The 23,664-nt window shown below is 51.3% G+C and overlaps 1 protein-coding gene across 2 annotated transcripts in view; it reads right to left on the bottom strand.

The window, feature by feature from the left end:
* The window catches only part of SYNJ2 (synaptojanin 2), a 117,313-nt gene that overhangs the window by 56,722 nt on the left and 36,927 nt on the right, over positions 1-23,664 (bottom strand). For both annotated transcript variants that reach the window (XM_023206067.2, XM_026454402.1), the window contains 3 exons: positions 14,101-14,371; positions 9,476-9,701; positions 137-220 (listed from right to left, as the gene is read on the bottom strand). In XM_023206067.2, the coding sequence (XP_023061835.2) occupies positions 137-220; positions 9,476-9,701; positions 14,101-14,371 (581 nt within the window). The remainder of the gene's footprint in view (positions 1-136; positions 221-9,475; positions 9,702-14,100; positions 14,372-23,664) is intronic.

The raw sequence follows: 23,664 nt of genomic DNA, 5'->3' as shown, positions 1-23,664 counted from the left end.
ACAACAGGGCTAAGGAAAAAGACTGGAAACTACGCCATGAAAGGAACATGTTAAAAGAAATCTTCTCCAGCTGTTGAAGGGAAGGGCAGGGCGGACAACATCACCAAGGGGACATTTAAGTTTTTTCATGACCTACCTGAAGCCCTGGCTGCTCCCAGAACAGCGGAACGGAGCCTCTGATCTGGACAAAAGATGACACTCCATCGTCCATGTAAATCGTCTGTGGCACAAGGAAACAGAAAGGGAAAGGTATTCTTCAATGAAACCGAATGTCCTGGGCTGGGTAACGGGATCCGGCCGCCTGTGACCCGACACCAGCCAGAATGAAGGGCGGACGGTGGCCTCCGGCGTCCTCTGCTGCCCCACCCGGCATGGCTGGCAGTGCGCCCTGACCTCTGGCCAGGTGCTGGGTAGGTATACTGGCTGTCGACCAGCCTCTGAGGAGGGGGTCTGCTGGGGGTTGGGGCCTCCCAGGGTCTCCAGGAATTCACACTTCTAGGGCACAACCTTATCATCACCCTGAAAATCTCAGCACCAGCCCCCTGCCACCCCCTGTATGAATAGAAGCCGACGTGCTCTGGAATGTAACCTTCCTTAGAGCCCTCTATTTTTACCTTGGCAAATAGCTAAGCAGCAGAGAGCTATGAGAAAAGGACTGAATGAAATAAAATGTACCAATGATAGCCAAAAGACCTCGCTGACTGTGCTAGCCAGTCTTGTACTTGACAATACAAGACTCAACTTGACCTCATACTTGGTCCTGGCCCTGCCCCACTGTGTTCTTAAAACACCACTCAGTTAACACACACAACACGGTTTCCACAAGCTTCCAGTGTGACAGCACCTGCAGAGAAAGAAATGATCCTTACACTTTAAGACATCTATCTCCTCCCCACCCACACGTACAGCTATTTCAGAGTGTGCCTGCAGGCCTCCAATGACGCTGGAGTGCAAGGGAGTTTTAAAAGGACAAGAAGTACGATCCTGAGCGCCAGCAGGGGCAGGCGGCAGCACTTATCAGATGCGGGGCCTTTATCTGTGCAACTCTAGCCTGGTCTGGCAGGGTGGCCTGGGCGCTGCTGTGGTCCTTGCCTTTCCTCACCGGCCTGCTCCCTTACAGGATAGCTTTCCATACAGGAGAGATCACGCTCAGATCACACAGGAATGAGTCATTCTGCAGTGGAGGACCTGAAAATTAGAGGCACTGTTTCCCTGGACCACAGGCATAACAGGAGCCTGGTATCTACATTGTCAAACTAGAATTCTATGCTTTAATCTCCAAAGGGAAAAAGCATGTGTTAAGAACGTGCTGTCTGTTTCCAGGTATTGAGTACCAGCAAAGTTGTTACACTCCATTCTTCCACTAACAAAACAGAATAAAATAGCAGGTTGCTTGAATAGCTGCAGATATAGTTGGCTCCCATGAAATTAGGTATACACAATTGACCGGCATGTGTGCCCTGCATAGGCCCAGGTTCCTGGAAAAGAAACCAACTAGGCCAACATTTGTATGTAAAGACAACGTTTAACAATATCCAGGCCGGGCACGGTGGCTTACGCCTATACTCCCACCACTTTGGAAGGCCAAGGTGGGAAGCTGGCTTGAGCCCAAAAGTTCAAGACCAGCCTGGGTAATAAAGTGAGAAAAAACAATTTTTCTCTACAAAACAATTGTTTTCTCTACAAAAAACAATTTTTAAAAAGTTAGCTGGGTATGGTGGAATATGCCTGTAGTCCCAGCTACTCAGGAGACTGAGGCAAGATCACTTGAGCCTAGGAGGACGAGGCTGCAGTGAGCTATGATTGCACCACTGCACTTCAGCTGGGGCAAGAGAGCGAGATCCAAAAAACACCAAACAACAATAAAAACCAATGCCCACGATCTATTTACGCTGAGGAATGTCTCCCTTCACTCTGACTGCCATGTGCCAACAATGCCACTTTCAGTATCAGACCAGGCTCCTCCCAAGCTGAGAATGGCCCAGAACCAGCTTCCGAAAACACCGAGGGTCATCAGTGCTCTGTATGCCCCTCCCTGCCCACACTGGAGCAAGAAGAAAGTTTTTCCACCCTGTCCTCTACAGGGAAGCAGGAGACATCTGCACCCCATCCTATCACCAGGACTGCCTTCTTTGTTCCCAAGGCGATGGACATAACTAGACCTTCAAATGCAAGTAATCCATTTCCATTCTGGGTGAACAACTTTTTACACCAGTGAAGAAGTGATGTCTCACCTCACAGATGCCATTTTGACAGAGGGCTCTTGGGGTGGGGAGGCAGGACAGAGTGGAAGCAGGAGAGAAAGTGGGCTCTGGTATTAGCACAAGTTGGGTCTGACTGCCACTTTGCAAACCCCCATTTGCCCAGCACGGTGGCCCTGGGCACATTACTTAGCCATCCTCAGCCTCAGTTTCCCTCTCTCTACAGGAAGTTCATGTCACCTTGAGCATAGAGAAGGGATGAGCTCTGAGGAGTAAGTGAGAGGGCGTAGTCCCAGCAGAGTAGCCACTCAAAAACAAAGCTGTTTTCTCTTCCCCAGAGGCACTGACGCTATGAGTATGCACAAGGGCACCTGCTGGCATCGGAGAGAGTTTGGGCCCTGGGAGGAAGGAGGGATCCAAGAAGGAACAGACAAGACGTGGGAGGGAGACCAGGAAGAGCAGTGGGGCCACATAAGGAAAAGACGGAGGCCCATGCCAGTGCTGTGATGAGGCCAGGCCAGTGCCTAGACCCCAGACTGAGCAGCCGGAGGGCGACCCTGAGTGACGCTTCCAGAGCAGTGGGAACAGAAACCTAATGGCCATAAAAAGAGAGGGACGAGGCAGGAAAACTCACAGGTGTGCATATACCTTCCATCTGAAAGGCTTTCTGCTGACCCACTTTCAGATACAGTGTCTGCAAACCAATTAGCTCCAAGTCTGCATTCCTGGGAGGACATGCAGTCATCCTAACCTCCCTGAATGAGTCAGTGGCCTTATCTTGAATAGCCAAATATTTATCTTACATCTTTTTTTTTTTTTTAATAGACTGAGGGGACTTTTTGGTCTTGTTTTTCTGTGTGGTGAGTCAGCACTGCAGAGCAAGCCCACCAGCTATGACTCAGCAGAGCCAAAAAGACTCAAGGCTTCCTCCCAAGGAGGCTAAGATGCTATCTACACATGCACACAACAGCTGTGTGTGCACACACACAACACATGCACCACCCACACACGTGTGTACACAACACAAATGCACACACTGCACACATACACATGACAAACAACACAAGGCACACACGCCACACACAAGCATACACAAACGCACATGACACACACATGTACAACACATAAATGCACATACCACGCACACACTGTGCACATACAACCCGTGCACACACACACACAGCCTGCCTTGGAGAAGGAAGATTAATTATTTATTCCTCCTAAGAAACATGTTAAACCAAAGCAAAAGCGGAGGGTGCCACAGGGCCCCCCTTTTCTGGCTCCCTGAGAATTAATTCCTGAGAAGCTGATCCACCTGCCAAGAGTCTCCACCACAGGCAGCCAGTCTGCTCCTGGTCCGGTCCCACCATTTGTTTGCCAGATGATGACCGCACAGCCGCCTGTGCGCACGTTCCACTTTCAAATGGCCAGCAGGCCCGGCTGGGGGATCCTGTTTCCTCTGCAGGGGCCCCAGGCCAGTGTGACCTGCGGGTGGCACCACAAGGGGCTGACCTGCCTCCCCAGCACAGTCCTTCCTATTGGAGGCTCAGCACTCATTTCCTCAAAGTTGCTCCCTGCACCCTGGGGCGAGGCCACCGAGATGCAGAGCCTGCCACTTCCTCAGCTGTCAGGTGGATGGGGAGGCCACGCTGTGCTACCAGAAAGAGTCTACCCGACTCTGTCCATAGGAGCATGGTAAAGATCTTCAGAAACATCAGACAGTCTGCTCCTGTACCATAAGCAAAGCTGCGAGATGCATATGGAGGGCTCATGACATGTTCCCAACCCAGGCCCTCTGCTGTGACTTTGCAAACTCAAGGGGGTAGGATGTGTGCCAGGCTCCCCTGAGGGACCTCTCCAGAATCCCAGCAAATCACTGGCATCTGAAATAGGTGAATCTCAACAGGGTCCCAGGCAGATTCCCCTGCAGACCAGGCAGCCCGATCCTCACGGGGCTGCTTCCCTGAGCTCAGCGAGGACCTGCAGGCCGAGCCTTGCTCCACTCTCCCAACTCATCCTAGAAGAACCGTCCTCAGCAGGCGGCCGCGGAGCCAGGGAGGGTAGCGGGGCTGCCGCTTCACAGGAGCATACTAACTGTGCGTTCCACTTAAAGACGTGCTTTGTGTTTTAAAAACGAACTTAGACAACCTAAGCATCTGTACTGCTATAAAGTGACATAAAAATATTCAGTGACTCCAGAGACAGGAAGCGAGGGGTTCCCTTGGCATATACAAGTGAGGCAACGTGAGTTTCTTGCTTTTGGGGAACAGTCACTTCCCTGCAGCCATCTCTGCTCCTCCTGCCTCCATAATGTTTTAGAAAAGGGGCTGTCACACCTCTGTTGTTTGGCTTGGAGGAATGCTCACCCCCCACCAGGCCCGTGTCCTGGTCCCATGTGTGCAGGAAGCATGAACCCTCTCTGCTCCTCCAGTTCACCTGTGTTTCTTTCTGCTCCATGCCCCTCCTGCCTGGGCTGCGTGTAGCACACACTTCTCCCTGCCCTGGCTCTGCTGTGCTTCCCCTCGCCCTCCAGGCAGGGGTCACTAGCTGAACACCGCCTATCACAAGTACCACCTGGAAGGGCAGCAGCGCCTGCCAGGGCCAGCTTCACCTGTCCCACTCCTGCTGTGCCCGTTACACCACCACTGCCCCCCGTGCCCACCTGCCCGTGAGCAGAGCCTGGGACCTGGCAGGCTCAGTCAGGTTTTGCTGAAGGCCCATGCGGACAACCCTGGACTCAGCGCTGGGAAGTGACGGCTCCCCTTCCTGGGTAGCCAGGCTGTCCGGGGTCTCCGATGGATGGGCCAGCCCGGGCACCTCCAGGCTCATCAGCACAGCCTGAAACATAAGCACCCAACCAAGAGCTACTGTGGGTGCAGGGCCACCTTCCCAGGGCCCCGCTATGCGTCTCTTGTTAACAAAGTCACCATGGGTTAAGTTATGCTCTCTAGGTGGGGCGGGGGCAGCGTCCGCAGCTGCTGCATCCATGGGTGAGGGGCAGGTGGTGGTGCCCAGCTGTCTGTCAATCACCGCTGCTCCTGGGAGTGAGGCTGGGTGGGGACTTCATGGACAGCAGCCCTGTCTAGCCCAGAGGACGAAAGGGGACAAAAACCACACACTAGGAAGCCCACCAAGACTTATGGGAGCCAAGAAATCCCTCCCCCGCCCCGACAAGGGAGGTGGAGGCAATGTCAGCAGCATCGGGCTGTACCCCAGGAGCTGGAAGGGCAGGCTGCCCGAGGTGGGAGATTCAGGAGATGTGGGGGCAAGATCCCTGCCTCTGAGCTCTAACAAGCAAGCTGGCAACACAGGAGACAAACGTCAGTCAGCAGGCACGCGACACGAAGTGGCCAGAGCCAAGGCCCAGCCTGGTCTGTGGCAGGGCTTGCTGGTCTGTAAAAGTGAGAAAGCAAAGATTGCAGTGAGAGTTCTCACCAGGCCACAGGCACTGCTTACAAAGCATAGTCCTCTCACAGGAGCTGGCATCCGCGTCCCAAGGTGAGCTGTGCCCCTTCCAAAAACCATATGGTGAAGTCCCAACTCCTAGGACTTTAGAACTTGTTTGGAAAGAGGGTCTTTGCAGAAGTAACGGGTTAAGATGAGGACAGCTGGAGTAGGTTGGGTCCCTGATCCAATACGACCGGAGTCCTGGAGAGACACAGGCGGAGGAGGACACATGAAGACGGAGGCAGAGATGGAGAGATGCTTGCCAGGGACCACCAGGAGCTGGGGGCAGTGCTCAGAAGGGTCCTCCCCGGGGAGACTTCGAAGAGACAGCGGCCCTGCCGACACCTGGATTGCAGACTTCCAGTTTCCAGAACTGGGAGAGAATATGTGTGCTGTTTTCAGCCACCCAGTTTGGGGTACTTTATTATGGGCTGTCCCAGGACACTCATGCAGTTTGCTTTCATTTTCCGTGTTAGGATGTCCAGTGCTTTAGGAAGGACAGTGATGCTAAAGGACAGTGGTTCCCAGGGACTTACTTGATGAGATGCAATAAATAAGACCCCAAGTCTTAAAATACTGGTTGAAATCCAAAACCAGTATTTTAAATAAAAGTTAAAAATAAAAGGAAAGTGGTAACGAAGTGGGGCAGGGAAGGGACTCTCCCCATGCAGACATCAGCCAGAAAAGAGAAAACCACCCGGCTGGGGCCACAGCTTCTCTCTCTCTCCTCTTTTTAAGAATTTAACTTTAATTTTAAGTTCAGGGGTACATGTGAAGGTTCGTTATACAGGTAAAACTCATGTCATGTGGGTTTGTTGTACAGGTTATTTTGTCACCCAGGTATTAAGCCTAGTAGCACCCATTAGTTATTTTTCCTGATCCTCTCCCTCCTCCCACCCTCCATCCTCCACCCTCTGATAGGCCCCAGTGTGTGTTGTTCCCCTCTTTGTATCCGTGTGTTCTCATCATTTAGCTCCCACTTGTAAGAACATGCGGTGTTTGGTTTTCTGCTCCTGCCTTAGTTTGCTTAGGGTAATGGCCTCCAGCTGCATCCATGTTGCTGCAAAGGACATGATCTCATTTCTTTTTTATGACTGCATAGTATTCCATGCTGTATACGCACCACATTTTTGTTTATCCAGTCTATCACTGATGGACATTCAGGTTGATTCCATGTCTGCTATTGTGAACAGGTCTCTGAGGAATCGCCACACTGTTTTGCACAATGGTGGAACTAATTTACACTCCCACCAACAGTGTGTAAGCATTCCTTTTTCTCTGCAACCTTGCCAGCATCTGTTATTGACTTTTTAATAATAGCCATTATGTGTGAGGAGGTATCTCATTTCACATAAGTCAAATAATATTCACACAAGTCAAATAATAGCCATTTGACTTGTGTGAGGGGGTATCTCATTGTGGTTTTGATTCTCATTTCCCTAATGATCAGTGATGTTAAGCTTTTTTCCATGATTGCTGGCCGCATGTGTGCCTTCTTTTGAAAAGTGTCTGTTTATGTCCTTTGCCCAGTTTTTAATGTTATTTTTTTTTCTTGGAAATTTGTTTAAGTTCCTTATAGATGCTGGGTGTTAGACCTTTGTCAGATGCATAGTTTGCAAAAATTTTCTCCCTTTCTGTAGGTTGTCTGTTCACTCTGTTGATAGTTTCTTCAGCTGTGCAGAAGCTCTTTAGTTTGATTAGATCCACAATCCTCAAAATAATAAGAGCCGTCTATGACAAACCCACAGCCAACATCATACTGAATGGGCAAAAGCTGAAAACCAGCGCAGGACAAGGATGCCCTCTCTCACCACTCCTATTTAACATATTAATAGTAGTAGAAGTTTTGACTAGGGCAATCAGGCAAGAGAAAGAAATAAAGGGTATCACAATAGGAAGAGAGGAACCAAACTATCCCTGTTTGCAGACAACATGATTCTATATCTAGAAAACACCATAGTCTCAGCCCAAAAGCTCCTTAACCCGATAAACAGCTTCAGCAAAGTCTCAGGATACAAAATCAATACACCAACAACAGTCAAGAAGAGAGCCAAATCAGGAACACAATTCCATTCACAATTGCCATGAGAAGAATAAAATACCTAGCAATACAGCTGATGAGGGAGGTGAAAGATCTCTACAATGAGAATTACAAAACACTGCTCAAAGAAATTGGAGATGACACAAATGGAAAAACATTCCATGCTCATGGATAAGAAGAATCAATATAATTAAAATGGCCATAATGCCCAAAGCAATTTATGGATTCAAAGCTATTCCTATTAAACTACCAGTGATATTCTTCATAGAACTAGAAAAAACTATTTTAAAATTCATATGGAACCAAAAAGAGCACAAATAGCCAAGACAATCCTAAGCAAAAAGAACAAAGCTGGAGGCATCACACCTCCTGACTTCAAACTATACTACAGGGCTATAGTAACCAAAGCAGCATGGTACTGGTACTAAAACAGATACATAGACCAATGAAACAGAATAGACAACCCAGAAATAAGGCCGTACACCTACAACCATCTGATCTTCAACCAACCTGACAAAAACAAGCAATGGGGAAAGGACTCCCTATTCAATAAATTGTGCTTGGATAACTGGCTAGCCATATGTGGAAGACTGAAACTGGACCCCTTCCTTACACCATATACAAAAATCAAGTCAAGATGGGTTAAAGACTTGAATGTAAAACCCAAAACTATAAAAACCCTGGAAGATGACCTAGGCAATACCATTCTAGACATAGGAACAGTCAAAGACTTCATGATGAAGATGCCAAAAGCAATCTCATTTTTAACTAGATATTTATGTAACAGCCTCATTGATATCCACAGTGCAGACATTATGAGAAGAATTACAGGCAAGTAATTGCAGCTGCTGCCCATGTTAGGGCCCCTGCTCCGATGTTCCTCCGAACGAGGACTCCAAGAGGAGCCTCCTCCCATCTCCATACCCACCCTCTGAACACTGGAGCAGGCAGAAAGTCCCACACAGTAAAGGCAGGTGCTCAAACTTATGCTGGATTAAAGTGGCCAAAGTCCGCGTAAGGCGTTCCTCTTAAAGCAGCGGCAGTAAGAAGGGCCGCAAAGCCACACCTTCACTCAGTAAACACAGGGCACTGAGCTTGCCCTGGCAGTATTGTACATGTGCCTTCCAGGGCTTTCCTTTCTTACGGCTTACGCCACTGGTATTCCACATTATCTTACAGATTGCAAGTTAGACCAAAAATTAAAAAGTTGTAAGGCAGCATCTCTGGGAATGAGAACAGAATTTAGAAAAAACTTCAGGAGAAACTAAGCAGATGGCTATATTCTAGGGGAGCGGATGGGAGCGGCTGCTTAACAAGCAGATTTCACAACTCTAGGGTGCTAATACTAGCTTCCAGGAGAAGCTTCAGTTGATTTAGAATAAAAAATAATGGTTTCTTCTTTCATCCCCCATTGTATTGATCTAATTATTTTTGTCCTACAAGAATTTTCAAACCCTACTGGTTCATCTGTCAGATGACCTTGGAATAACTGCCCACCTTTCATGACCATGCCAAAAGTTCCCGGTTCCCTTTAGTTAAAAATACCTTGGCTAAGCAGCACATTCCCAGCATGAGATGTGAATCAGAAAGGATACACCATGCAAACCAGAGGTCACATTTTCATGCAGAGTCCAATTACACGTGCTGTTCTCTACTTATAGGAGGGAGCCTGATCAGAAACCGCTGCAAATACGCCAGGGCCTCTTCTGCCCTAAGTGGAAAGCGCCGTGCAAGAGCTGCAGCCACTCTGAACCATCTGGTGCCACAGATGGGCCTGGACACTCACCTGCTCTGTCTCCACAAAGTTGGACACATGGCCATCGTCGTTGACGCCACAGGTGTGGAAGCGAGCGCCTGTGTGCTCACAGCTAACGCGAGAGATGAGGCAGGCCTTGGCCTGCTTGTGGGAGGCGTACACAGTGCGGATGGTCACCACTCCGCAGATGGTCTTTAGCAGCCAGTCACAGCAGCTCACCTGGTGCTGCCTCAAGGGCACGTGCAACAGCTGGTTCCTGCAAAACACAGCCCCACACCAATTCTGGTCACCTGACATCCTCCAGTACATGCTGCCTGAACAGTGAGCGTGGCTGAGGAACTGGGGGGCGCACAGTGCAGCATTCTGGGTCAGCAAACGCATACTGCTCCCCAGTGGACTCTGAACTTGGGCTGTACAGATCTGGGAAGCTCATGTGCTTCAAAGAGATCCCAAATAGCAGGACCACTGTGTCATATACAGGATGATGGCCAGGGAGTCCTTACCAAAGCTACTACCAGGTCGTCACTGTTGCTAAATGGAAGCAAAGTTGGAGAGAGAGCCAGCGTGTACTTTTCGGGGAATCACAAAGGGGCCTCTGGTTAGCTCTGTGGGCCCTACAGTTTTCATTGCAGGCCCCATGGGTAAACCTTTAATCATCTTTTGTTATTAAATCATCATGATAAATAAGTGATTAAAATTGTATTAAATATGGGAACAGTTAAATTATCCACATAAACACACACATGCACTGTGAGATGAATATGATGGGAGCACTACAAAGCAATCCAAAATAAATTTAAAAAAGATCCGAGGAAAATAAAATATAATGGAAGTTCAAGTATTCCCTCTCCATGCCTAGTGGATTGTTCTAGGCTCTGGAGTCCATGATGATAATGACAGGGTGACAGCCAACATTTATCCTGTGCACTGAGTCCCATTCTATGTACTTTGGGGTGGATTAACTCATGTCACCCTTGAAGTGACCCTGTGTGAAAGGTATCATCAGTGACCCCATTTTACACATAAAGAAGCTGAGGCACAGAGAAATAAAGTGCTTGTCTAAGGCCACAAAGCCAGCCAGTGGGTCATGGAGCTTGGAGCCCGTGTTCTTCACCCTGAGCCTTTCTCGATGGAGCCCTATGTTACCATTTGCACTGGCAGCGGCCACATTGTTCTCTCATCCCTGAGACTGGCTTGGCCCCCTTGCTCCAGCACCCAGGGGACCTGAGTGGTACCATTCTGAGGGCTCGTACTCCCTCCCAGGGAGGGGGACCCATCTCCAGGAGATGCCCTCTTACAGGGCACTGAGTGAATCTAGATCACAGTGCCCTACTTGTTTAAAAAAGGCAACACAGTTCCTGCCCTTGAGCCTTCCTCAAAGACAGCAGCAGCATTTTCTCATTGCTGGAAATCTGTGCTGTGAGCTCTGATGGGTCCTAGGGGGCTTCTCCAAGCTTCCTGCTCTCAGGTCAGCCTCCCCAACTGTGACCAAAGCCACATGCATCCCTACAGGGAGCACAGCCCGCGTCTGACCCCTTCTGAGGTCGCACGGCCACAGCGCTCCTCTGCTCGAAAAAAGATGATTAGGAAGCATTGCCGTACAAAACCGTATGTCCCTCTTCCAAATCACTCTCTCAAATTCAGATGATAAGCCAGCTTCTGAAACACGTATATTAAATCTGCATGTGGCATCAAGGCAAAGCCTCCAGAATATTCCAGAGTCTGCCAGTTACACAGCTATGGCCACTATCACCAGGGCTCAGGAGAAGAAACCTTTTGCCAAGGGGACAACCCTTAAATCAGCCCTGTTTCTAGTGACACTGCCTGGCCCTCTGGCGGGAGGATGGCTCATATCCAGGACCCCCAAAGAGTTTCCTCCCAGGACCTGATTGTACTGGGAAGCAACTGTCAGTGTGATCAATTACGAACCCAGAAAGATGACTTCACCCTGCTGCTCACTCTCCCTTACGTGCCAGCCACGCTCAGCGTTGACCCCATCTGACTCCTGCTGTGGGTCTCCAGACCTCAGACACTGCGCCACAATAGTGGGGGTTTAGACGATCAAGCCCAGGACCATGCTGCCTGTGGTGACTCAGTTGTGGTCAGTTCTGGGGGCTCCACCCTGAGTGCAAACACCACACCCCAGCGTGTTAATAGCTGACGAGGCTGGCGACTTCCTCATCTCCCTTCAGAAAGGGACACCATGGGGCTGCTCCTTCCCAAGCTCCTCTCAGCCCCCACCTCGTGAATCCCCTTTGCCTCACTTTGTTAGCGCCCCTCACACCTCCAGCCAGAGCTGGCAAAGGGAAGAGAATTTGCAAAGGTGCTGGTGCAATTCAGATCCGCCAAGGATCCCCTACGGGTTCCAAGGACCCTCACTGCTGCTGAGAGCTCTCCCCTCTGCTCACCTGACAGTTCTGGCTTAAAATAGTTTCATGGCGTCCACAAAAAGATACCTCATAATACACAGCCCCTCTGTGCCTAAGCTTGGCCACCTTTAGGGGAACATGTAACAGTTCCGGGGCACATGCGTGGCCCTGCACAATGGAACTAGCGATTCACAGAAATGCCATCGCGGAGGCTGCTAATCAACCTGCGGTCTGCAGACAAGCAGCACTGGAAGCTTATTAGAAATGCAGAATCCTAGGCCCAGCCCAGACCTGCTGCCCCAGAATCTGCATTTTTAACGAGATCAGCAGGAGATTCACGATTTTATTATTTATTTTATTTTACTTTATTTTATTTATTTATTTTGAAATGGAGTCTCGCCCTGTAGCCCTCCAGCCCAAGCTGGAGTGTTTGTTTGTTTATTTATTTATTTTGAGCGGAGTCTCGCCCTGTAGCCCAGGCTGGAGTGCAATGGTGCAACCTCGGCTCACTGCAATCTCAGCCTCCTGGGTTCAAGCGATTCTCCTGCCTCAGCCTCCCGAGTAGCTGGGATTACAGGTGTGCACCACTGCCTGTAAAGATTTTTTTGTATCTTTAGTAGAGATGGGGTTTCACCATGTTGGCCAGGCTGGTCTTGAACTGCTGACCTCAGGTGATCCGCCTGCCTCGGCCTCCCAAAGTGCTGGGACTGCAGGTGTGAGCTACCACGCCCAGCCTTGATTCACATGCATTTTGAAGTCTGAGCACATTACTGGTTCCAGATATCCACAATACCAGAGAACCAAAGAGGATGTGGGGGTGGCGAGTGTTGGGATGGACACAGGGATGTGGGGAGGGTCCCCTTCTCCCAGAAGTCAGGAATTCACTTGTGCGGCATCCAAAGCACCACGGCCAGATGAAAACCTATGGATGCCTCTGGCAAAGGGAGAGAGGCACAAACAGGTCAGAAGTAAACCTCATGAGTCCCGTCTCAGAGCTGGGAAAACTGATATAGCTTCAAAAGGCAGACACTGGATTCTAAAACATCACATTAAATGAGGTTCATTGGAACCACTCCCATGGCAGGACTTTCCTCACTTTTGCTTCTTCCTAGCATCTCCAGGCATCAGTGTGAATCTGACAGAAACAGCATTATGTCCAGAAAGGGCAACAGATAATTTACATATTTACAGGGTTGTCCCACTCTTGTCTCTGTCCTGCTGTGGAGTGAAAAGCACCAGGAGATCTTAAACACACAGAAATTCAGCCACCTTCACCTGGGCTCCAGGACTAGTCTTAGTGCATTGCTACAAGTCCCCTCGGGCAGGGTGACTCAGTTTTCCCGTTGATGGGATTGGTTTAGTGTTGTGATTACCAGCTTGGGACCAGGAGCCAGAATGCCTGGGTTCAAATCCTGGCTCTGCCACTTACTAAGTGTGTGGAGTTTGGCAAAATTCCCTCGACTATTCATGCCTCAGTCTCTCTATCTGTAAAATGGGGTAACAGAGCCTCTGCATAATTATTATAAAGGTTTTTATTATAAGGATGAGTTATTACCAGCAGAGAGATCTTAGCATGGTGACCCGAACACAGTGCTTTATAAACATCAGCCATAAACAACTACACACTGGAGGTAACCATAACTGAGAAGACTGAGTGAATCCAGGCAGAAGCACAGAGCTCGGCACCCGGGACTGAGGAAGCACTCGGCAGACGTCGGCTCTTAGGTTTTTTCACTTATGGAACAGGGTTTCTTTTGTCTGTTTCTTTCGTTTTTTGAGAAAGAATCTTGCTCTGTCGCCCAGGGTGGAGTGTAGTAGCACCATCTTGGCTCACCGCAACCTCCGCTTCCTGGGTTTAAGCGATTCTCCTGCCTCAGCCTCCCAAGTAGCTGGGATTACAGGCACCCACCACCACGCCCAGCTCATTTTTTTTTTTTTTTTTTAAATTTTTAGTAGAGATGGGGTTTCACCATGTGGGCCAGGCTTGTGTCAAACTCCTTACTTCAAGTGATCCACCTGCCTTGGCCTCCCAAAGTGCTGGGATTACAGGCATGAGCCACCATGCCTGACCCAGGTTTCTTTTCCACATCTACATTGAACACATTCCCTGAGGCCAGGGTTCGGGGTGGCGGTGAGTTCAGGGTTAGCTTTCCTCTCATTGTGCTGAGAGCAGGCCTGGGTCCTAACTCTCCAGGGGTGCCCCTTAACCCGGGGGTGGTGCAAGTGGAAGTCAAGGCCTCAGGTACCAACCAGGACCCACCCTCTGCAGGGGACCCAGGGCCTCACCAGAAGAAGGAATTCCCCCACTCAGAGCTGTCGTCCCCCTGCTTCTGCGTGCGGACAGTCAAGTCAAAGTGAGACCCGTCGTTGGGCCATGAGAAATAGAACACCCCCGAGCTGAGGATTTTCTTCAGAGCTATGAGGCGTTCCTCCTCCTTGGCCTCTTCCTGAAGAGGGTAAAAGTCGGTGGCGGTGATTTTGTAGATTTCAGCATCTGGAATTCTGCCCACAGATGTGCAACCTGTCACCAACACCAGGAAGCTCAGAGACGTGCCACCTGGAAAGGAAATCAGAGAGGAGAGCTCAGGGTTGCAGCCAGTCCGGCCACCTGGAACTCCGAGGGGACAAACGGAGCCCAGGTTCAACCATAGCCAGGAAAGCAACGTCTGTGCACCTGCGACTTCCCATGGCACTGCTCGACTCAATGGCTCAAGAACCTGCCCTGTCCCGTAAGCCTCGGGCAGGACTTCTCAAAGTGTGGAACCCTGGCCAGGAGGTCAGCATCTCCTGGGAGCCTATTAGAAATGCAGATTCCTGCTGCCCAGCTGCCTGGGGCTGGGGCAAGCTTTGCTTTAACAAGCCCTCCAGGTGATTCTGATGCCCCCAGGAGTCTGAACATTCCTGGCCCAGAGCCCTTCCAGACCCCCAGGACCTGCCCCCAAAGCCTCTCCAAACCACCTTCCCCAGTGCCTCCTCAGCCACTGCCTTGACACAGGACCCCTGGCCTGGGGTCTGTCTTCCCTTACTCTGCCACAGGAGTGGCCTTCCCAAAGCCATCGGATCACAGCCGCTCCGCCCTTCCTTCCTGCACAGCTCCCATTCCCTGCAGGACTGCAACAGAAGCTCCCAAGGCCCTCCCCGCTGCAGCCTGCCCCTGCCCGACATGTGGGCGGACACCCTGGCTGGCTGCTCCCCTGAGCTGGCTGTCCTCCAGCTGGTCCAGTGTGCCATAAGCATAACCTCACACCCTCGGCTCTGGCCCAAGATGCTCCCCCTGCCTGGGACATCCCACCACCATCTGCCCAACAAGACCTCCATGATCCCTTCTCCACGCACCTCCTGCCTGTCTCTGCGCTCACAGTACTTCAGGCTTCGGGCCCAGCATTCTATCCTCTGGAACAGCATGAGCGTCCCCACAAGCTCCGTGGGGACCATCCTGCCTCTTCCCTCCCCACTTCACCAGAAGAACTCCTCCTCATCCTTCTGGGCCAACTTGGCAGCGACTCCTCCAGGAAGCCTTCCTTGCTCTCCCAAGACACGGACAGGCACCCCTTGTACATGCCAATAGCATTCCCATCAGCAGTTGTCACACGAAGCTCATGACCTCCTTCCCCCCCGTACCCCCAGAGGAGGGACTTCCTTGGGGCAGGACCATTTCATCATCGTCTCCCGGCACCACACACACTCAGCTTGCTGGATGCTTCCTAAATAAATTCCTGCCAAATGCTACCAAGACCACCTCGGACCCTGCAGCCAGGCGAACGAGGCAGCCCTCTCTGGGGCACCACTTCGCTGTCGCTGACGGCTGCTTTTCTGTTCCCTATCCCCCACTGCTCACAAGGGCACTTCACAACACGCTACGTACTGGGGGTGCCCGGTAGCTCAGTGCCCCATTCTCGGGACAGGGCCCAAGAGATCATCAGGTAGAAACTGGCCTTTGGGGGCTGGCAGGGCTCTAGTCCCAAGGACACTCTTCCCACCCCGCTGAGGTTTAAAGGATCCACCCAGCGAGATCTTCTGCGAATGATCAGGGGCCTCTATCTAGAGCCATGGTCCGGAGATGGTTCAGATCTCTCCACACTCTGGGAAGAGACCCCAAAACAACCAATTCCACCAGCCCCTCACCCCAATTTCCTCATCACACTTCAAAGAGTGCTGCTTGTGGCAGGGTGGTGTGTGGTTGTCATTAAAGTGTGTTCCGTTAATGAGTGGCTCAGGGCTCCCAGGGGCCTGCTGATATGCCATGGGGTGGGGGTCCCAGCAGGGTAGTGGGGGGGTTGACGCCATCACATCTCCCCAGACACATCCTCAGGAAACCACCTAAGAACAAAGGAAGATATCACACTGGGGACAGAGACAGGGGTCAGAGTTCAACTTCTCAAGTAGGACAGGTGGGGTTCTGGGGTTGGCAGCCTCTGATCAGAACCTTGGCCACAGAGCAGTCCCAGCACCCACCTGCCTTTTCTGACGTGCTCAGGGCAGGGAAAAGCACAGTTCAGCAGAAGTGCCCTCGGAGTGGCAGGAGGATGGCCCCTGTGGCTGCCAGAGCTATGGAAAATTTTGTATGACATCACTCCGTGCGAGTCATAAGCTGATTTCTAGCACCACTTCCTCAACAGCCTCCGCGTGGGGGGCCTGAGTGTCTGGCAACAGTCCCAGGTTGCATTTCCTGGGCAGGACCACGGCCTAGGGGAGGCTGGGGGAAGGAGCACTGTAGCAGCCAGGAGAGGTTCTTAACAGCATTGTCACAGAGCTCTGGGGCTCCTGGGTCCAGGGAGGAGGGGGTCGGGAGTGCTACAGGGGAGTGAGGAGAGCTGGCGTCTGGTGGGCGCAGTGGAGGCAGGGGAGCTGTACAGACACAGACTCCATCCTCCTGCCCACCACAAGGGGCGCCCTTACCAGCCCCATCTCACAGGGAGGGAAACAGAGGCACAGAGAGGTTAAGCAGCCTGCCCAAGGTCACAGAGCGGGAAGCTGGGATCCAAATCCACTTTCTAGCTACAGTGCCTGGGCAAGTTACTCAAGCCAAGTCTGGCCCCACATATGGTGCTCCTAATTATACCTCCTTGCACATGACATCGCCAGCCTGCTTACCCTGCTGCTGTCTCAGGGCTACCACTGCCATTTCATACACACGTGACTATCCCCCAGGGAAACCGAATCACTCGCCCAGGCACACAGCTAGTCTGTGTTAGAGCCAAAACGCAAACATAGGTTTCACTTTAAGCCCATGCCCCATCTAGCCCCAAAGTCCAGCAGTTTCCAATCAGATTGGTTTGCTGTACCCTTTATGTCTGTATGCATGCATGGATTATTTATTTATTTATTTTTTGAGACAGAGTTTTGCTCTTGTCACACAGGCTGGAGTGCAATGGTGTGATATCGGCTCACTGCAACCTCCGCCTTCCAGGTTCTAGCAATTCTCCTGCCTCAGCCTCCGGAGTAGCTGGGATTACAAGCATGTGCCACCATGCCCAGCTAATTTTGCAGTTTTAGTAGAGATGGGGTTTCCCCATATAAGTCAGGCTGGTCTCGAACTCCTGACCTCAGGTGATCTGCCTGCCTCGGCCTCCCAAAGTGCTGGGATTACAGGTGTGAGCCACCACGCCCGGCTATTTTTTTTTTTTGAGATGGAATTTCACTCTTGTCGCCCAGGCTGGAGTGAAGTGGTACAATCTCAGCTCACTGCTACCTCTGCCTCTTGGGTTCAAGTGATTCTCTTGCCTCAGCCTCCCGAGTAGCTGGGATTACAGATGCCCGCCACCATATCTGGCTAATTTTTTGTATTTTTGGTAGAGACGAGGTTTCACCATGTTGGCCAGGCTGGTCTTGAACTCCTGACCTCAGGTAATTCACCTGCCTTGGCCTCCTAAAGTGCTGGGATTACAAGTGTCAGCCACTGCACCTGACCTGCTGTACCCTTTAAGAGTGTGGTCAACCAGTGTGCCTGCTATTAGCTGAATGTGTGCACCCCCAAGTTAATATGCTGAAGTACGAACACCCAAGGTGATGGTATGAGGAGGTGGGGTCTTTGGGAGGTGACTGGGTCATGGCAGTGGAGCCCTCACGAATGGGGTTTGTGCCTAGAGAGCTCCTGTACCTCTTCCACCACGTCAGATGCAGAGAAAAGGCAGCATCTATGAAGCAAGAAGCAGGTCCTCAGGGCTGGCCAATCTGCGGGCCGCTGCTCTCAGACCTCCAGCCTCCAGAACGGCGCGAAATAAATGTCTGTTGCTGATAAGCCACCCCGTCTACTACGGAACTTTGTCACAGCAACACACGGGACTCAGACAGCGTTCCCTACTCATTTTAAAACTGTCACTGAAGGTTTTCATCGGTAGTTGAAATGGTTGTAAATAATATATTGTGCAGTGTATTCTAAATATTGACATGTAAAACTAAAACTCTGGGAGTCTACTGTCAGTATCCCATGGAATCTACACAGTAATGTGATACTCATCGTCATCTATTATTTACAGGATTGCAGGAACATGCTCTTTTTTACCACGTGGAACTTTCACTCGTATTTCCAGTCCCCCCTCTTCAGAATTCCATCCTAATGTAGCATATTTGGTGCTTCTACGTCCTGTTCTGATCACCCCATCAGCCCTTGCAGCGTGTGTTCCTCAACTCCAAGTGTTTAAAAGGAGAGACTTCTGGTTTATCATTCCAATGAAACCTAACTGGTCAAACAATGTAAACAACACAATGTAAATAAAACACTTTGCCAAATAATTTTGGCTGTCCCCTTTAAAAGAGTGTGGTCAACCAGCGTACCTGCTATTGGCTGAATGTGTGCACCCCCAAATTAATATGCTGAAATACGAACACCCAAGGTGATGGTTTTGGGAGGTGGGGTCTTTGGGAGGTGACAGTCTTGCTCTGTCACCCAGGCTAGAGTGCAGTGGTGCAATCTCGGCTCACTGCAACCTCTGCCTCCCGGGTTCAACTTCCGCCTTTCAGGTTCCCTGCCTCAGCCTCCTGAGTAGCCGGGATTACACGCATGCGCCACCATGCCCAGCTAATTTTTGTATTTTTAGTAGAGATGGGGTTTTGCCATGTTGACTGGGCTGGTCTAGAGCTCCTGACCTCTAGTGGTCCGCCCATCTTGGCCTCCCGGAGTGCTGGGATTACAGGCGTGAGCCACCATGCCTGGCCGACAAATAATCATTTAATACGAAAAGTAATAGTGTGTTGGAACCATCTCTTAATGAGATGAATAAATATTTGTTGAAGGAATGAAAGTAGGTTCTGCACAAATTCTAATTCTAGTTTTCATTTTTGTAGATGCAAACACTAAAAAATCCTGTTCACATTAATAAGTAGACAAGAATGGAAAGGGCTTCATTGTAGAAATGTCACTCGATTCTTCAAAGTCCTTCTGAGTTAGCGCTGAAAAACGACAATAACCTGCTGATAAAATGGTTGCTAATGTGTCAGCTGATACCCCAATTGAATTCTCCTTCCATTATGGGGGAAGCAAACAACTGGACATCACCTGACTTGCAAACAGATTGTTACCTAGTCCTGACCTTATTTCAATGATGTTGACAAGCTTTTGGACTGTCCCTTTGTCTGGTATCCTAGGGGGAGTTACTTCCTGGAGCACGGCACACAGTGAGCTTCCAGAAGAGAGAAAGGCCTGCCCTCTGCCCTAACATGGAAGCAGGGCGACCGCAGAGGGGAACAAGAACACTGTCCTCCATCACAGGTGCTCGATAATAGAAAAAAGCTGAGGACCTGGAAACTTTTCCTTAGAACTGCCCCTGCCTGTGTGCCCCGGACAGTTGGTGGAATGGGTGTAACCACAGAGGCCTCTGTAGAAGAGCCTTACCCAAGCCTCAGGACCACGGTGTGGAGCGCTGCCTCTCTAGGAAGGCCCCGCCCTGCCTACCTGACCCAGCACCGATGGCTTCCTCCTCCTTCAGTCCCAGCCTCACTGTGTCCTGCCCAATCTCATTGATAGCCTGACTGCCTGACTGCGTTCTCTGTATACCATGGGTTTTTTTGTTTGTTTGCTTGTTTTGTTTGTTTGTTTTCTGTTTTTTAATTTAGAGACAGGGTCTTGCACCGTCACCCAGGCTGGAATGCACTGACTTGATCTCAGCACGCTGCACCTCCCCTTTCTGGGTTCCAGCGATCCTCCCACCTCAGCCTCCCAAGTAGCTGGGACTACAGGCTCCTGGCATGGTGCTATAGATACCACTGCTATGTAGAGACGTGGTCTTGCTACATAGCCCAGGCTGGTCTTGAACTTCTAGGCTCCAGTGATCCTCCTACCTTGGCTCCCTAAGGTGCTAGGATTACAGGTATGAGCCACCATGCCTGGTCTGTACTATGGGTTTTAAGGAAAGTGTCATGGTTCGAGCCTAGCACCAGACTGTGGGGGGTCGCTGACTCCCGGGCCACGTGTCAGTGTGGTACAGGCCACTGGTCCCCACCTGCCTCAGGTGAGTGAGGCCCCTCCCAATGCTCACCTAGAGCACAGGATTTGTTTTTGTGAGGCAGGATCAATTCTCTGACAGCCAAGAAGCTAACTAGGCTGGCAGGGGTCTCGGCAGTCCTCAGCTGAGGGAGAGACCAGGGCCCTGAAACCATCGAGGATCTCACAGCAAGGGGAAAAACAAAACTCAGAAGACTGGGGCTTCAGGCTCTGCACACCTCCCGTGGCCTGTGTGGCCTCAGCAAGGCTCTCACCCTCTCTGGGCCTCCCAGGAGGAGGCACCAGTAGTCTCGATGTCCCCTACAGGTAAAAGGCTTTGGTTCCAGGGCTCTGGACAAAGCAAAGCTATGCATGGGTCAGAGGGAGCTGCCAGTGAGGCTCTGCTGGCAGCTCCCTCTGCCAGGTAGATGGAGGCGAGGGCCAGCGGCAGGTCCTAGGCCATTTGTTATCAGGCCAGAAAAGCTGGCTGTTGGGGTCATGATACGTGGCTTGCAGACATAAGGCCCTGTTTACCGGGACCACGCCAGGCCTCCCACTAGGCTCTAGGCTGGCATTTCCTTGTGTTGTCTCAGCTCTGAGCTCACCTTCCCAGCCTGGTCTGTGCCAATCCCAACCCTGGGGTCCCTCCAGCCATCCTATCTGTCCCTCTGCTTACAAAGACACCCTCAGACTTAAAGCTCCAAACAAAGGACTTAAGACCTCTAGGCTTTCCCACCTGTGAAGGGGGAAGCTTCAGCCAGATGACCCTTAAGCCTCCCCCACCACCTATAGGCTCAGAACCCTAAGCACCGTGTGCCCACGCGGCGTGGTCTCAGGGCCCTCTCCTGCCTCCCCTCTGCAGAACATGAGGGAGGCGTAGGCAGTGGCAGCTGCTGCAGTGAACACCCACGGTGAGCACCCCTGGTGCGGATCCTCCCCCAGCTCCACTCTGGGAACCTGAAATCAGTCCTGGCCTGTGAATTTACACCTTGGAAACTGGCAAATGCTGCATCATCTCAGAGCTTCCCCCTCAGGGATCTGGGTGTCAACTCTCTCGGTAATATCCCACCACTGGGCACAGGAATTAAATTAATGTAAGACTGACAAAGGCCAGTTCGCTTCAAGACTTGCTAGAGAACACTGCATCCCAAAAGACTAAGGGTTCAAACTCCCCTCCAGAGAATTCTCCTTCTGAAGTGACTGCCCATGAAACCAGCCCTCTACTAGCTTGTGCAGAGGAGCCACCCACCAGGAGTCCACACCCCCAGGCCACACAGCCTGGCCCTCCAGCTCACACCTCGTCCTCAGCCCTCTGCAGGCCAGATCCCTCTCACTCAGCACCCTCCTCACTCCAGGCCTCCCGGGGACAGAGGAGAGACAGCAGAGCTTCTCAGTGGCGGCAGTGTCCCCAGGTCATACTCTAAGAAACTGCCTGTGGCCAGCCTGCCTGGTGTTGGAGGAGCACTCCACACTCTTCAAGGCATCACTCATGTGGACCTCCGAAGAACTAGGCAACATAGAAATGAAGCAGTTTTCCTAGATTTATAGATGGGAAAACAGTCCTCAAGAGATTAAATGCAGTTCAGCTGGGAAGTGGGAACTAGAATCCAGGAGGGCTGTCTGCTAGAAAAGTTATAGGGCTGGAGTCCCAGCCAATTGTGTGACTAGGTGGAGTCACACAATTGGAGTCACACAGGTGGGGTCACATGGTTGAAGTCAATCATATAGCTGGAGTCATACAGGTGGAGTCAGTCACATAGTTAGAGTCAGTCCACAGGTAGAGTCACACAGGTGGGGGTCACACAGGTGGAGTCACACAGGTGGGGGTCACACAAGTGGGGGTGACACAGGTGGGAGTCGCACAGGTGGAGTCACACAGGTGGAGTCACACAGGTGGGAGTCGCACAGGTGGGGTCACACAGGTGGGGGTCACACAGGTGGGGGTCACACAGTGGGGTCACACAGGTGGGGCTCACACAGGTGGAGTCACACAGGTGGGGGTCACACAGGTGGGGGTCACACAGTTGAGGTGAGTCATACAGATGGAGTCACAGTTGGAGTCACAGAGTCAGTCACACAATTGGAGTCACACAGATGGAGTGAGTCACACAATTGGAGTCAGTTACACAGTTGTAGTTGGTCACACAACTGGAGTCACACAGGTGGAGTCAGTCACAGAGTCACATAGGTGGAGTCACACAGTTGTAGCTACACTCCGTGCTGCCCAACATGCTCAACAGCTGAAAACACAAAAGAAAACAGGTCACAGTTCTGGGTCAGGGACTTACAGGGGAAAAAGAAAATCAAGTGAAAGTCAAACGCCCCTTAAGGTAACCAATGGAGACTGGAAAAACTTGATTTAAAGCCCAATCCTTCCATCCTTCAGATGCTTAGGGTACTTTCCAGAATGTGTTGAAAATAGACCAAATTATCCTGACATACCCAAAGTCAAACTCATATGCACAACACTCAGAGAAACTCCAAACCACCCCCGAGGGTGACTCTCACAGGCGGACTGGGGTTGGGGGCACCCAAAGCCTCCGAGCTGGGCTGGCTCGCATGGTCCACAAGAAGCCTCATTCCCTTCTGTGGGGTGTGGGGTGGCGGGGACTGGCTGAAGGCAGAGAGGAGGCCTCACCTAGGGCAGCCCTGGGAGGTGGTCTCCTCTCTGTGTACTCCCTGCCCCAGAAGACCCTGTGGATCCCCGCAGATCCCCTGGCTCGCTCTAATAAGACTTCTTTGGGGCTGCCACCCTTCCTGGTTAGGACTGATTTCCCACAGCTGATCTTAGATCACAGCCCTGGGAAAAAACACTTTTCCCCTGGGATGGGGGAAGGTATTGTACTTCCTGTCCTCCTTGTCAGCCCAGCCACCTGTCCCCTTCAGAAAGGAGAACAGCCTGGTGGTTGAAGGCAGTCCCTGGTGCCATAAGACATTAGTTTAAAACCCAGGGCACCACTTGAGAATGGCTGGACCTTGGGCCAGTCACTGTAATTCACTGAATCCCAGTCCCTGTCGGATGCGAAATGAATCATTCATGTATGGACTGAAAGCAGCTGCCAACTATAACTGAAAGATGCCCAGACTGTGAGGCATCTTGGGGGCTCAGAGGCCACCATGTAGAAAAAAGGGCATCAACGTGGATGGAACGCAGCATCCCTGCCACGCCTGCAAGGCAGGGTAACAACAGCACCCACCCGATTGATGGCCATGGGAGCCGTACCAACAGATTCCTAAGTGAGCGCCATGCAGGTGCGGGTCACCATCCTCACGGTCATCACCGTGGAAGGCAAGGGCCATGGGGATTTTCTGCAACTTCAGGAAGATCGCTGCAGAGCAGAAAGTCCTGCAGAAAACCCTTGGCAGCCCACATACTTTCACGGAAAAAGCAAGCGTTGGGAGGCAGCTGGATCTGGGTTCGAAACCCA

The sequence above is a fragment of the Piliocolobus tephrosceles genome, chromosome 5 (assembly GCF_002776525.5).
Source record: "Piliocolobus tephrosceles isolate RC106 chromosome 5, ASM277652v3, whole genome shotgun sequence".
Taxonomy (NCBI): Eukaryota; Metazoa; Chordata; class Mammalia; order Primates; family Cercopithecidae; genus Piliocolobus; species Piliocolobus tephrosceles.
This window is presented reverse-complemented; position numbering and strand designations above follow the sequence as displayed.